Raw genomic sequence first — 16,436 nt, forward strand, 5'->3', positions numbered from 1 at the left:
TTAAATTTTTGAATCACGGCCATGTTTGCCAGTTTTCTTTTGTTGTGCTTTATGCATAATATGTATTGATGTTTAATTTCAATAAGGAGTTCTGTTTGTAGGCATTTGATGTAAATTAAAAAAAACAAGCTAAGACAATTACATTTAACCCTGCAAGAACAACTGGTTTTCGTAGATATTAATTTCGTTTCTATAACACAAAGCACATTACATTTATTATAATATCGGTAAATGAGGAACTAGTATTATACTTTGATAATACAAAAAAGTAGCAAAAGTGGAGAATATCATTTACACAATATACTTGTCGCATTGGAATCATAAAGGGTTTTCATTTAAGGCTTTACAAACCATCATTTTAAGAAGGTTTATCGAGATAATTTCAGGGAAAATGCAAATGATTTTGTATAAAAGGTTATGAAATCGGTAACAATTATTTTACGGACTTAAAATATAGTATTATTTGTCTTCACAGTGTTAACTACTATATGATCATGCACTGTCATTAAATCAATGTTATCTTTTATACTTATATATATTGTTTCATGTGTATATGATGAAAGAAAAATAAATAAATAAAACAATACGAAACTACTTAACCCTTTTCTCGAAAAGGAAAAGACGTTTTGACTTTCTTTAATGTCAAAAGTAGCACATTTGTTAAACTTCAAGTCAACCATTTATGTGAGAGAAAAAAAAATCAAAGAAAGGTAGCTTATGCCATTATGTATAATTAAGTTAATTAAATCATAATTATATATGTCTACACTTTTAACATGCAGAATTAGAATGAGATAATTTTAATATAAGAATTATCTTTAAAATATGTTGCGAGGATATTGATTCTCTGTCTCGTTGGAAATGACATTCTTATGTTGACAAGATCATGAATAAAAGGCAAACAAAGTAGATTGGTTACTTGGGCCGATTCTATATTTTGAAATGAAAACGTTGAACAATTATTGTTTGCTGATTTTTAGATAAGTAGGTTTCAACAACATAAAATATCGATCTTAAAAATGTAAAAAAAACCTCTCGTGTTAAGTATTTCGCATAAGTAATGTAACATTTTGCTTTTTACTGGCGATACAATTAAATTCTCAGATAATAAGAGAAGCCAGCTATTTTATATAGATCCTGTATGTACGACGATGTATCAACAAAAAATGTCTGTTTCAACTATTCTTTCAGAGGGATCTTTTTGTGTTTCTTTTGGTAACTTTCAGATAATCCCGGAACTTAAAAAACGTGTCGAGGGCCCTAAAAAGTCGCCCTTTTTGTTATTTTGTGTTTAACTGTATTCTTTAAATCTAAATGGCAATATATAAATTCCTAAATTTTGTTGATACTTAAAAATTAAAATATTTGAAATAATAATCAATTAAAATTTTATGTTCAAAGTAATGATTTAAGACTTTAAAAGGTCATTTTCGCAAGCACACCCAATACTTTTGAAAACGTTTTACAAATGTAAATTTTTTTTAAAAATTAGTTTTAAAAAGGGGAGGTTTGGTCATTTTTGTAAAAATTAAAAATTTTTTAAAGTCCCAAAATGATTAAAATGATCATTAATAAATTTTTGGTTCCAAAAAAATCATTTTGAAGGGGGAAAAGGGAAAAATAAGAAAAACTCATCTAAAAAAAAAGATTTAAAAGTTAGGGAAAATCCCCAATAAATGTCTTAAGTTGATACAAACAAAAACCGTTATAAATTCCCAAAAAATAAAACAGCTTCATTGAAATATGTAACGGGTTTTTAAAGAATATTCTGGACTTGAAAATTTTTTAAAAAATTGGGCCACAATTTTAAAAACGTCCCAAAATGTTTTTACAAAAAAAATTTGCTAAGGTTTTACAAAAACCCAAAACTAAAATTTTGAAAATCGTTTTTGGTTTTTGTATTTGACGTTTAAAAAAAATAACAAAGCCCGGGGATAAAACTAAATTTGCACGTAAATAGAATTTAACTATCGAGTTTAGTTCAAAAAACAACCATTATTTTTTGCCTTTTATTCACTTTAAATCGAAAAACTGGGGGCTTTCAAAACATTCTTTTAAAACGGGAAACCCATGTTAAAAAAATTTTTTTCACTTTAAAATAATTCCGTTACTTCAGGGTTTAAATAAAAAAAATTAAAAAAGTATCAAAGCCCCCAAAAAACCCTAAATTTTTTTTTAAAATTGATCGTAAAATACAACGAAAATGCAAAATGATAAAAAAGACTTCAAAAAGACATGCAAAAAAGGCCCATCCTTTAAATGGAATATTTTAACCAAAAAAAGGGGTTTTACCCATCCTAAACCCACCAAAGGAAAAAATTCAAACCCTGGTAACCCAGAAAGAAAAAAAAAATTAACAAAAAACTAAAAAAAAAGTTACAAATTAATAATGTAATTGATGTTTTTTTTAATCTAAAAATAATACTAAATTTTAAAACTTGGCCAAAAAGTTTTTTTTAAAAATTATTTCTAAAAAATCTTGGGCAGCAACGTTATTTATGGGTCGGGTAAAAAATTTAAAAATAAAAAAATTGAAAAAAATTCAATATTTTTAAAAAGGAATCAATTGTGTTCCCTTTGCTTTAACAAAATACTATAAAAATAAAAACAAAAAACCCAAAACTAAAACTTTCTATAAAATAATCACGAAAAAAATTTTTAATATCAAAACGCAATCCCAGTTTAAACAATTTATCCCCCAAGAAACTAAATTTAAAATTTGGGGTTCCCAAATTGTTTTTGGGGTTTATTTTTATTTAATATTTATTTATTTATTTATTTATTTTTTAGGGGGAGGGGCGCAGTATGTTAGAAAACCAAAAACTGCATCAAGTCCTGCAAATTTTTTTAAAATTTTAAACACCCTGAATCGAAATTTTACGTTAAAATGCGTAAAATTAAAACCCAAACAATGTTTAAGTACAAAAAATAGTATGGTAAAAAAAACAAAAAAAAATTTTCATTTTAAAAAATTTTGTATATATTTAACAAAAAAATACTCCTGATTTATATTCACAGTTGTTGTTTTTGATTTATGGTTTCATTTCAAATAATTGACAATGAATAAGGAAATTTGCTAAATATAGTACAAAAATATCAGTGAAAAGTTTATGATTTAAAAATCAAAATTTTAATTTAAAATTTTCATTTTTTAAAATTGGTGGGGGAGAAAAATCAAAATTTGTTTTAACAGTTTTTAAAATAAACATTTAAACGGGGTTTGAAAAATAAAAAGATAATTTAAAAAAAAGTCTCCAAATTGGGGGGTTTTTTGAAAAGATCGTCTTATAAATCTTCTCTGTGGTGCATATTTTGACCAAAATAAACCAAACACATTTGTCCGATGCAATAATATAAGAATCTTACACCGGCTGCCGGTACGGACAGGAATATCTGTTTCATTTACTCTAGAGATAGATATTCCCGTCTGTAACAACAGCCTCTGTTTGATTATTTTTCTTGCATATTATATCAATCGTATTTCGAAAAGAAATTACGAAAAGTAATATTTATCATAAGGACTTGATTCGTATAGAAGCGTATACATTTACAACTTCATTCAAAACAGCAAAATGACGTCATCCTAAGAACGCAATTCATTTCATAAATAAGCGCAATGGGAATGACGTCATTTAAGAACACGCGTCTTTTATAGGGGTGTAAGACAGGTTTTTTCAAGGCACCGTTTGTCAGCAGTAGATGATCCTGGTATGAATATGAAATAATTACTTTCTAATTCACTGTTAAATCTATACAAAAGTTCATGTATTTTTCACAGGCATTTAAAACGATATTCGGTTTCCAACTATTGTTAAAAGATAAAGAATACTGTACTTTTCCTGGCATAGATTCTTAAGGTGGATTTCAAATGTGTTCTATCTAACGGTTGAAAATTGTACAAAAATGTGAAATTTTTCTAAATAAAAACCGTTTAAAAAATTTCGGTTTGTCTCTTTCAAGTTTAAAAACACAATACAAGCCATATATAAAAGAAAAATTTTAGCGCATAAAAAAGCGAACCTTTTGGCGAGAATTATGCGTCAGTCTTTTTTGCAAGACGAGAGTCAATAAATTAACCATCAATAAAGGCCATCTGTTTTATAATCATTAAAACCCTGTATCTGTTCTTACTGCATAAGATACTTTGTGATTCATATACATGTATAAAGAAATACAATGAAAAACTGAATTATTGTTCAGCCGGTCGTCTTTGGCATTGCTTTTTGTTGAATAGAAGTAATTAAGTATAAAGAACAGCGAATGCCTTTTAAAATTACCTATTTCAATGATATTGATTATTTTCTCATTTTGAAATTTTTCTACTTGATTTGTTATTTTAACACTTTTCAATAACGCATGGGTTTTTATTTTACTTATTTACATTGCCTTATTATTCATATATAGCATAGTCAGGCTGCAAATCATTTAGAAAGCCGGAGCATTATATGTTGATGGCATCTATAATTTAATTTTCAACATCACAAATGAACAGTTGCCTGTTTATGACACTGGTCTAAATCAGACCAGTCTAACAGAACATCAGATTTGCTAAATAGAGAATCCAAACAGTTTGAAGACATTTTTCATTTTTGATATTGAAATTCCTTGAATTAGCTTTAAAGTACTAGGAAAAATCATTCTGTTTAACAAACTAGCAGAGTAAAGGTTTAAATGCAGCTTTTCCAATCTTTGTCAATTTTGATTTTGAATACAAAGAATGTTTTGTTACATCGATATTTTAGGTGGGCGATACAAATCTGCCTTTTATGTAGTTGTTGCAAACAGTGTTTTGTTCCAAAATATTTCATTTTGAAAAGAAATCTTACTATAAGAGATGATTACCACTTTATATAGCCTGTTTCTAGGCTTGTTATAGTTTCACATACTCTTTTTATTAGCTTTTGTCGGCGTGGGCCTCAGGGTTGGTAAACAGTTTCGTTAAGTTCCATTTTATCCAGAAAGCATAAAAGCTATTCACTTCAAAACAATAAAAGGACGCTATTTCAAAAGGTCAGATAATCCGAAATTAATTTTATGCAAAGTCATTTTATATTTTAAGAACCGGCTAACCCTTCTGTTAAGATCAGTTTTCTCAAAGTTATTCGGTGCAGACTTGACATACATGTTCACAATGAATTATGTTACCAGTTCAGAGGAGTTGATAAACTTAAAATTCTTGTCCTTTTTAACTTTAATTTTGTTTCTATGGTCATTTTGCAAACATTTGTCAAAGTTTATCACTTCAAACTTGAGCCATTTCTTCATAAATTAATTATTTTGTTCTCTGTATGCCCCCTTCTTTGACTTTGCATTTCTTTATTATCTTTAAACGTTAAGGTTTACTTCTCAAACAACAATTATAGGTATTCACTTGACGTTTGGAGTACTTTTTTCAATTTGAACTTAAATTCTATATTTTGTTTAATTATTTCCTATTTTCGTCTCGGAAAATTTGCCAATCTTTGCCCCATTTTTGTTTTCAACTATCAAGCACTGTAAAATTTGGAGCCCGCTGTCATCAGACAGATTTTGAAAAGGCAAAGTTCATATCCTGCCAGAATTGAACATATTGTACAAATGCATGGTTATCGATTAACATCTACTAAAACACTAACTTTGAACGTATCTAAATATTTATATACAACACTTTAAAATAACCGATTACTAAAATGTCTAAACATTTGCATGATGTTAGAGATAGGTGTTTCTGATTTATATTAGTACTCAGATATTAAAATTATAACAATTTATTCATTTATTGACAATCGTAAACTTGTGTCTTAGCGCCAAGACGACGCCCACCACCGCCACCACCACTCCAAGAAGAAATGTTTCAAAATCAACAAGAAACAGTGCAACCTAAAACAAATTCTAAATCTCGATATTCTGGCGGTGTCTCTCCAACTCCTGGTAAAAAGGTGAAAAAGAATAACGAAACTCCAGCAAAATATAATGAGAAACCAATTCCAGCTACAACTTCAACACCAGGCAAAAGTGCAAAACCAGCAAAGACTAAAAACAATCAAGTTCCTAAAGAAAAGAAAATAGCCAAAACAACACCAAAACCAATTGTCAAGCCGAAGATTGCGAATAAATCCAAACCAAAGCCATATGTAAAATCAAAAGCTGTCAACCATGAAAAAAATGCAGCTAACACATTGGAATTAGGCGAAAGTCCTAAAGAAGCCTTGAATGCAGAAGCAGGTTTAGAATTTCAAGCTCTTATTAGTGGTGGTGCAGATGCAGCACACGAACATGGACATGGTCATGAGCATGCTCCAAATGATCATAGCCACGCACATGCGCACACGCACCAAGAACCTCATGAACCAAAACCAGCCAATGGTAATAATGGTCCTCCTCCAGAAATGCAAGGTAATTTGCGCTTTATCAATCTGAAACCGGTTGCTATTATTCAAACCAGATACATTTTCTGGCACAAAATGTTTATCATTTGTTTATATGTAAAACGTGAATTAAATTTGTCATGTATATACACTTCTTAATCGAAATTAACAAAATACAACAAATTGATATTAAATGATTTACCAATTTCTGTAGTCAGTTTGAAGTAATCGAATCAAAACAACGCCAACACGATCTATCCTGAAGCTCAGTAAAGACAGACTTTGATTGTAATTAATTTTTTTTAAAAATTTAGCCTTTGTACATGTCTGTCTTAGCAGTAAATATTCCATTATCATTTGATTTCGCTTACTGCCTATCATTTGTGCTTAAGCATAACTTGAGATACTTTATTTACAGCGAAATTTTCATCAATGTTTAACGCTTGGTATAATGCAAAGTTTGGAGCTGATACACCCACGACAACAGCTAAACCAACAGGTAGACACTAATTGATTTGAAACACTAGAACCATACATATATTACTACCTAAATGCATTAGGCGAATGTTATAAAATGTGACGAACAAATTAAAAGTAAACAATATGTTAAAATGCAGTGAAACTATTAGATCCTTATCTATACGTAAATATTTAAGATAAAAATAATCTTTGGCCACGATATATCCATGTACAATAAAATGTTCTTACAGACAACGGACAGATTTTTTTAAACTCTGCTTTCATTACATATGTAAACTCATGTGTACAGTGTCCCGTTAGGATCATCGCGACATACACATAACTTGAAACAACGTAAACACGAATATATGATGGTGAAAAGACGACATAACAAAACCACGATGGTGGAAAGTCGAAGGCATAATAGTGAAAAGCTGACATTACGATGGTAAAAAGTCGAAACCTTTCATCATCGTTCTTTCGACTTTTCATCATCGTATCTATGAATTTGTACCATCATGGCTTCGCTATTTCGACTTTTCACCACCGTACTTTTGACTTTTCATAATCTTATCTTCAACTTTTTACCATCGTGGTTTCGTTATTTGCAATTTTCACCATCGTATTTTCGTGTCTTCGTTGTTTCAACTTATTTGTGTGTCACGATGGCCCTAGCGGGACCACCGTGCATGTGCGAGCGGAATTTCATTTCGTTAAGTACAATTTTATGCGACAGTTTTCCTTATTCAGGAAATTAACGATGTTGTGAAAGAAAATGTAAAATTTAATAAGCTTCATATCTTTTCCAGCTAAACCTGTACAGACAAAACAACCGTCTAAGAAGTACACTTCAAAAAAGAGACCTGGACCAGTTACAAAGTCTGTAGACAAAACTGCATTGTTTGAAGGTAATAAATAAATGGAAAAAATAGGATTTATTTACAACTTTATTTTTATCAGTCTTCATTGTTTACAAGGTTTCTTGTACAAGAAAACCGCATGTTATTATATTTGTGAGTGTCGGTTCTCATCTCAGCTGAGCTGCGTAAGGCCTTTACAAGTTTGCATGTGCGCAATTTTTCATCTATGTCTCGGGATAGGGGGCCAAACTTTCACATACTGGTTGCAATTTTAATTGCCCTGGGCTCATACTTGCGTAATTCTTATTCAGTTATTAACATGCATTTTTCTTACAGATGCAATATTTTTCAAAACATGATTTATCATAATATCCTAATCTCTGTTATCTTTTATCATCTCAATTCATTCGTAATCACTTTTATCATCACTACACATGTAATCGTATGTTTCTGATTAATAATTCAATGTTTCCGACTATCTGCTGAAGTCTGTCATAGCGTTAAAATCAAGCATATCTTATCACAAAATGTTTTTTTTTTAAATAGTACCATATATTTTATCTTTTTTCAATTGCATATGTGACAGTTGTACAACAATACCTTTTAAAATAATCTCTGTTTTGTTAAGAAATAGGTTGTATTAAATATTAATCTAGAAATCAAACGAATAATGTGGTGTTTGTATGAAGTACATGGACGAAATTAGAATCTCACCAACTGTAGTCTATTATGTTCATACAAAATTGTTTCGAAGAAAATTAGTTAGTACTTCTTAGGCATTCTAAACCACTTTTTCTCTTTGCTATATCAGAATTATTGAAGACGTTACTTGTGATCGATGCAGTGACCGATTACACGGTCCCAGAATTGACTGAGAAATATTAGCACAAACATTGATATGTTTATTGGTATTTTTTTATTCTGCTGTTTGAGTCAAACTTAAGCTGGCCAGGAGCTAAACCACTACTAGACCCTGGAAATAACAACTAAAACTGTTTTATAACAAAGCGCCAACATCAAAGCCCACGACAACCACTAGTAGCGCCAACAACAAAAGCAGCACAACCCAAGAAAAGTTTATCAAAATCAAAAGCTGCAAAGGAATCATACGCAAAATCACCAAATGCAAAATTTGGTCCAAGAAAGAAAACTGATTACATAAAACCAACAACTCCTGTGTATCCAATTGTTCAAACAACAGCAGCTGCAAACGATCCTACCCTCGTGAAACTTGTCACCTTGTCGCATCCCGAATCTTTAGCATATCCGTTAGATACAAATGCAACTTCAGGTGGAAACTCTAACATGACGTTACAACAAGGTGGAGCAACTCCCCCCGCAGAGAATACAGGATTTGCGGGATTGAATACCAACGTCATTACACGTGGGCAAAAGCCAGGTAAATACCCTTTGACAAATAGATGAAGTCCATTGACTTGGGTCCCGCTCTGGCTTGAATTAATGTACAAAGGACCGCCTGAGGTGATACATATATGTAGTTTGACCTACCTCTATCAGACAAAAATTGCATGTTTTTTAACGTAACATAAATATTGGAGATGTAAATATTGATAAATATATAATTAGACGTTACAGTAAAAAGAAAATTTTACATGAGTGTAGATTCAATACTGAATTTATTAAACTGGTTGAATACAATTCTGTTATGCAATCCTTTAGGAGCACATAATTCTATTCAACCAGGGCAATACATTTTTAAACGTATATACATGTTTTAATTCCTTTTATTTCATTCCCAAAATAGGAACAATTTACAGAAATTGATATTCAAATACTATCACAATAATATTTAAATTGTATCTACGCTTTGTTTTATAACACATTTTACTTCACGGTAAATATATGTAAGACAGTGTCATACTATTTTTACAAAATCGGAAACGCGTTGGATGAGTTTGTAAGGAAAATATACTTTTTGATAATAATTATATTGCAGTAAACAGAAGATTACGAACAACAACTGTAAGACCAACTCCTGATCCTGATCTTTTGGCTGATATAAATGAGGCGAGAGGTAATAAATAACATATAATCTTTTAGTTTATGATTTGCTTTGCTTTTATGGTGTGTATTTTGGTGTTTTGGTGTGCGTCTTTGGCGCGGGGGGTATCTTAAGTTTATGATTATATTTGTAAATTTACATTATTCTGTATTTAATAGTAAAGGCCGTGGTAGTATGACTTGAATATTGTATCATTATGGTCTTGGTTACTATATTGTGTTCGGCTCGATGCTTCAATGTGTTCAATAAATTCCGTTCCATTAATTTGGTATTGCTATAGGATGAAACATATACAGTCGTTCGTTTCTCTTTATCTCGAGGACATAGGGATCATCCAAAAATATCGAGATAACGAAATGTCGAGATAAACATACTGTGAAATATACAATATAAAAATACAAATGTTGTCGATATGGCTGATCTTTGAAAACTAAAATATGTTTCATATTCGTTGCGGTACAATCACAATGTTAAAACGTAAAATGTTGCATATCAATGTGATTTTTAATATACATGTTTAAATTCAGGATAATACTAAAGGTCAGTATATTTAAAACAAAGTATGTGTAACGAAACAAACAAACATCATAATTACCGGTAAATGCGTTATTTTAATCTGTATGAAAAAGAAATGTTCGTAATTTGATCACTCTTTAATTTCAGTCATGCAAGGTTTGCCAGAGGTTCAAGCTCACCAAGTTGACTTACAAGGAAATCTTTTGCCCTTTTATCAACGTCAGATGAGAATTGGAAGACTTCCTGCTCGGCCACACCCTCTACATAATCCTGGTAAGTGTGACTAGTTGTTCTTCAAGTTAACATTTCATCGTGTTATCTGTGTACTAACTGTTTAAATTGACCTTGTTTGTCAACTTACTTTTGATATTAATTATAGCACAATCGGTTGTCCGATATTTTTAGTTTGAAATATTAACAGCTCGTTTTTCTGTTTTTGTTTCTAATACGTCAAAATAGTAGAAAAGTTGAAGGCAAAAAAAAAACCAGACCCAAATAATAAGTTTGTAATTCATGTTTTTTTCTCTACTGAAATCTATTTTTTTTCAATTATTTGACTGCAGTCTGCAAAGATCAAAATGTACGGACATTCAAATCTTTGGTTAGTCTCATTTCTATAGTCATCATGGCCTCCACTGGCGTTTTTCAGTACAATTATAAATATATATTTAAACCTGTAGAGTTCATAGTTTTAAAATTCCATTAGTACTGAACTTCATATTCAATATCTCACTCAAAATAATTCAAATTTCGCAAGATGTTATGACATAAAGATGACTGGACATAAACTGCATTGACTTGTTATTGAATTACTGTTCACAAAAGTAATATAATTATATATTACCATATGAAAAATATTGATTTTTTTGGGTTTTTTTCTCTTCGGTCTGTCATTAAAACGTATCTACTTTACTTGTTAACTATTCTAAGCTTTGGTTATTTTTATTATATAATACATTGCAGTTTGAAATAGTGTTTACTTAATTCCTATTTATTATAGAAAAGTCTTTATCATAAACCACATTGTAGCCTTACATGCTTAAAATGTAAACATATGTTGTTTATTTATTTGTTCCATTTAGTTGTGTCATATCATACTAAAGAATCATTCTTTGCAAAATATAATTCGCCGTTTATTAAAGTGCATCATTTTAACATTGACAATATGATAAACTTTTGTAGGTGGAATTCATCATCAACTTCAGCATCAACACGAAGTACCTCATTATCATCCAGAGCAAGGTAAAGTTTGTATGTTGCATGACCAAGTAACGTAAATCTTTGTTCTATGTCACGGAGCTATTAATATTTTCTCATTCTGCTTTAGATAATATATTATTGATAGTTAGATATATGGATTCACTTTACTAATCCACTTTTTGCTATGCGGTTTATGGAAATAAAATTAATATCAAAGATGAAAAGCTTTGCTTCACGATATGGATACTGTATAATCAGAAAATTTAGCAAGGTATTAAATTTTGGAAGTGGAAGATTTTGATGAAATACATGAACCTTTCGCATTAGACTATCATTTAAATTGAACAGTGAAAAATAAAAATTCGGGAATATTAAACCTCGCTTATTAGTCCGGAAATTTTAGTTCGCATAATTTTTGCCTAGCGAAAATATATGATATTCGAGTAAATAAAGTAGTAAATTAACTTTTTCTGACATATCTTAAATTAAACTGGAATGATATAACATAGATATTAAAATCGGTTTCAAAGTCTGGATGTCAACTTGATTCGATCTTAATTTCTTGCCTGTTCATTATAATGATAAATAGCTTTGTATTGCGGGTGCCGATGCTTTTTGACGTCTACACCTTTCCCAGCATAAAAACGCATTGTTGATAAATTTGACTTTAAGTTGCAAATTCAAATATGTTGGAGTTGCATTGTGCTTAAATTAGTTCTAGAAGTTAGGGAATGGGTATTTTTCTTTATTTCATATAGTAAAGGTTGCCAAGCATGAGTCTGCAATTTCAACTATATATATATTTATATCAAAGTTATTGTGGTTAGATAATCTTAAAGAAATTGTGTTTTATGATATTTATAAAAGGAAATCATTTGAATCATGGATAGATTCAAGGAAAGCGTGCAACATGATAACAAACAATATCTTTAATACACTGTCATACTTAAATGACCAGTGCTACTTGACGTATCCAAGATTACCTTCTTTTTCGCTTAAGCTTGGTTGTATTTCGTTTATGCGGGAGGATATTGCTTGTCACCTCGTGCTGTTGTCAATGTTTTTGTGCATTTAGATTTGGATGTATGTCGCATCATTGTCGTATGTGTGGTCGGATGCTTCTTTACATAATTAAAAAGATTTATATTAATGAATGTAAAAACTATAAATGAAAGTATGGCATACATTTATCTGTAAAGATATGTTTTTTTAAGTCGCCTACCGGTTTAACCGGAGGGGACTTTAGGTTTACCCTCCGTCCGTCTGTCCGTCTGTCTGTCTGTCCGTCTGTCAGTCTGTCTGTCTGTCAGTCCATCAGTCCGTCCGTCCACAAAACTGGATCCCGCGATAACGCAAAATGTACTGAAAATATTTTAATGAAACTTGATATATGGATAGATGGCAGTATGGAGATTATGCACGTCCTTTTTTTTTTCTTCCTATGTTGAAAATTCTGGTTGCTATGGCAACAAATAGCCTGAAAATATGGCAAATTGAACACATAAACTGGATCCCGCGATAACGCAAAATGTACTGAAAATATTTTTTTGAAACTTGATAGATGGCAGTATGGAGATTATGCACGTCTTTTTTTTTCTTCCTATGTGGAAAAGTCTGGTTGCTATGGCAACAAATAGCCTGAAAATATGGCAAATTGAACACATAAACTGGATCCCGCGATAACGCAAAAAGTACTGAAAATATTTTTATGAAACTTGATATATGGATAGATGGCAGTATGGAGATTATGCACCTTTTTTTTTCTTCCTATATTGAAAATTCTGGTTGCTATGGCAACAAATAGCCTGAATTTCAAGATTTCTGATTTAATTTTTTCAGCTTTTTCACTATAAGTTCTTTATTTCTTAAGGTGTTTACTTCAAACTTTAAATATAAGTTTCTGGTCATCAGCCACATCATATGTGACAAGGTTTACAACTCTAGCACAAAAATTATCAGTATTATCTCCCTTGAACTTAGAAATTTTATGAAAAAAATGTTGTCTTTTTTAAATAACTTCTTTATTTCCTAATGTATCTACTTCAAACTTCATATATATGTTTCTTATTATCACTCAACATTTTTGAGAAGGTTAAATACTCTAGCAAGACTATTTCCAGAATTATGTCCCCCTTGAACTTAGATTTTTTTCGAGAAATTGGTATTTTTCACTCCAACTTCTTCATTCATTATAGGATTTACTTTAAAATCCCACATCGTAATAATATGACAAGGTTGTATAAACATAATTTCCTAACTAGGCAGGGAAACTTAACACATTACTGTCATATAGACAAACTTAGAACACAAAAGATTTAAGTTCATTCATGTCATTCATTCACTGGTAAAATTGACTGGCCAATGGCCCATCAGAAAGTTGCTGGGGTTCTAACCGGTAGGGGACTTATGGATTGCTTGCAATACTATGATAATTGCTTGTTAATCATTGGATAACATTACTTTAATACGAACATGACGTTTAAATATTGTTTTAAGTTAACGGTATCATATGTCCCCTCAATCACGGTCTTACAAAGTTGTATAGAGTGTAACAAATTTGGTTTTCAAGGTTAGACGTTTAAGAAGTGAACTGCATAAGACAGCAATATCTTAGTGAATAGACATATGTTAACCAAACAGCAAATTGTTAATTTGCATTTGCATCTAAAGAATGTAATATTTGCGGAAATGGAGTCTGTAACTAATAATCATATTATAATAATTAATTGTGTATCATGGTAAAAGCTAACATATACCTACTAATACTAACTTTAAAATGTCTCTCCAAACAGGGTTAGGGGCTGGTTTTAACAGCTTTCAACAATTGTTTTATCCCCAACATACTAACAACGGTGCTGTTATGAATTATGAACCATTTCCGCGACCAAACATTCCTGTACCCACAACTGCAGCACCGAATTCACATGCAGCTGATCCTGTGAGAAATACAGGGATTGTGGCGCCTCTCCAAATGGTAGATGCCGGGCCGTTGAATCCTTTAGCGCATTTCTATTGTTAGTATATAGTTTTTAACTAAACTTAATAACTTACCGGGATACAAGTATAGTCTATTTGAATTGGCTTACAGTTATTTTCTATTGTTTTGTTTTGGCAACACCTTAACGACACCCTAAAACATAAGTGAGTTTAATTCTTTGGACTTAGTACTCAAATATTGAACTGCGTCGTTTATTAATGCAAAAAAAATTGTATCTTTTACTTTAAAATCTTTTGAGATACAAAGAAACTTATTGAATGATTGATTTCAAACGCTGTCTGATAAGAACATGGAATGGCCACAACGCTTTTTGTATTGTATTTGAAGCTTTTGGCGTGTGCTGTTAACAAGGGAAAATAAGAAAGTATGATGATTCTAGATAAATCAAAGTTGTCCAGTGCGATACATGCTTAATCTCTTACCACGCGTAATATCCTTAGTGAACAATTCCATCTTTCAATCACGACAGAAAATGTAATGCCTAAAGAAGAAAGACAATGGCAAAATGTGAGAACGTTGCTTAGTTGCGTCCAACTAAGGTGATCACAGAAAATTTCATCACATGAAGGGAATATTTCAAAAAGTGCAATGACTGGTCACCGAACAGTATAGACAATGTTCTTTCGGCTGATCTTTGTCTGCACTGGTCGCATGGGTAGAATCTTTTGTCGCCAGCGAGATAATGCTTTAAGAAGAAAGACAATGGCAAAATGTGAGAACGTTGCTTAGTGGCGTCCAACTAAGGTGACCATTTTTCAGATAAGAGCTTTATCTAAGAATTAGAAAAAAGAAGTTAGATATCTAACACAAAAGTCATACTTTGTTGGCAATAGATAAAACATAAAAAGAAGTATTTTTGACAAAAAATGCCTTTTCAAATAGATTGCACTAGTGTCTCGGCTTGTATATTATTGTTTTTTTTTTAACTTAATAAGAAGTAGAACTATTTATATTAATATTAACATTAGCTAGTTAAAATAATACTTCAAATTAGCACATTTTATTTGTATAATCAATTACTTATTTATATTAACATATTGAAAATGGTTAAAACGGATTGGGTAATTATTTGAGTGTTTATAGCATTGGTCGATGTTGAACTACCTGATGCTTGTTTGTAATTGATTTGCCCTGATTTTGATATAGAACAGATTGTTTGACAACTTCGGGGTGGGATTTTTTAATCAAAATACAAAACAATAAGTACCAAAAGTGTAGAGCCTAGTGGGTCTGCACAGTTGTGCAGGCTAGCCTCGTTCTATACTGTTGACAAAGGCCAATCAGGTTCGCTTCTAGCAGATTACGGCTTATTACGTAATTCGTGTCTAGCGTCTTTTAAGTCTATCTTAACATGATAAAGCTAATCCGCCTTTTTGCATAAAATGAAATCAAAATAATTATTATCGCTGGTAATTTCGATTTCTAATGAACAGCATTTCCGCTTTTACGTAATAAAATAGCAATACAATGTCATTAATATATGAAACTCTTATTATTACCGTGTTTTGCAATTTTGAGAATTGAAATTGAATTTGCCAACTTTCTGACAGGTATAACATTTTTACTTGTCTGGCGTTTAAATATTTTATTTTGAACTGTCAGCGGTAAATTGGTGCTGCAAAATTAATTATTCAATTCTTACATAATTTAGCCATGTTATTAACAGCAAGCTTTTGTCAGTTGAAATCTTAAGTGACAAAGTAATCATTCAATCTGTTTAACCATCGTTCATTTGGTTTATTGTAACCTTGGTGGAATTTTTCTAGTTCATTAATTCTTTATATTCATTATACTTAGAATTTGGTGTTGTTTATTTTATTCATTATTTTTTCATTATTCGGAAAAGTGATACTTACTAAGGTTTCAAACCTAGCTATTATATATTTGTTTGCAAACAATTAAAGAATAAATATCTTAAGAGATGATTCTACTTAATCACGTAAATTTAGGTTTGTCTGAAACATCAGATAAGCAAAATATGTGGCACACGTTTTGTGTTGACAATATGATTGAATAGACACACAAAAAAAATA

General features: G+C 30.9%; 2 protein-coding genes across 2 annotated transcripts; both read left to right on the top strand.

The window, feature by feature from the left end:
- Positions 1–5,784: 5,784 nt before the first annotated feature.
- On the top strand, positions 5,785–7,744 carry LOC132755381 (serine/arginine repetitive matrix protein 1-like; the record flags this gene model as incomplete). The annotated part of the gene is given in 3 exon segments (XM_060746252.1): positions 5,785–6,375; positions 6,766–6,846; positions 7,616–7,744. Coding segments are annotated over 3 exon segments (782 nt in total), but the record flags the coding sequence as incomplete, so codon positions are not given.
- A 614-nt stretch (positions 7,745–8,358) lies between these two features.
- On the top strand, positions 8,359–14,419 carry LOC132755369 (uncharacterized; the record flags this gene model as incomplete). Its single annotated transcript, XM_060746243.1, is given in 6 exon segments — positions 8,359–8,427; positions 8,675–9,065; positions 9,624–9,701; positions 10,353–10,478; positions 11,388–11,447; positions 14,198–14,419. Coding segments are annotated over 6 exon segments (946 nt in total), but the record flags the coding sequence as incomplete, so codon positions are not given.
- Between the last annotated feature and the right edge of the window lie 2,017 nt (positions 14,420–16,436).

The sequence above is a fragment of the Ruditapes philippinarum genome, unplaced genomic scaffold, assembly GCF_026571515.1.
Source record: "Ruditapes philippinarum isolate M1 unplaced genomic scaffold, ASM2657151v2 ctg18851_1_1_1_1, whole genome shotgun sequence".
Taxonomy (NCBI): Eukaryota; Metazoa; Mollusca; class Bivalvia; order Venerida; family Veneridae; genus Ruditapes; species Ruditapes philippinarum.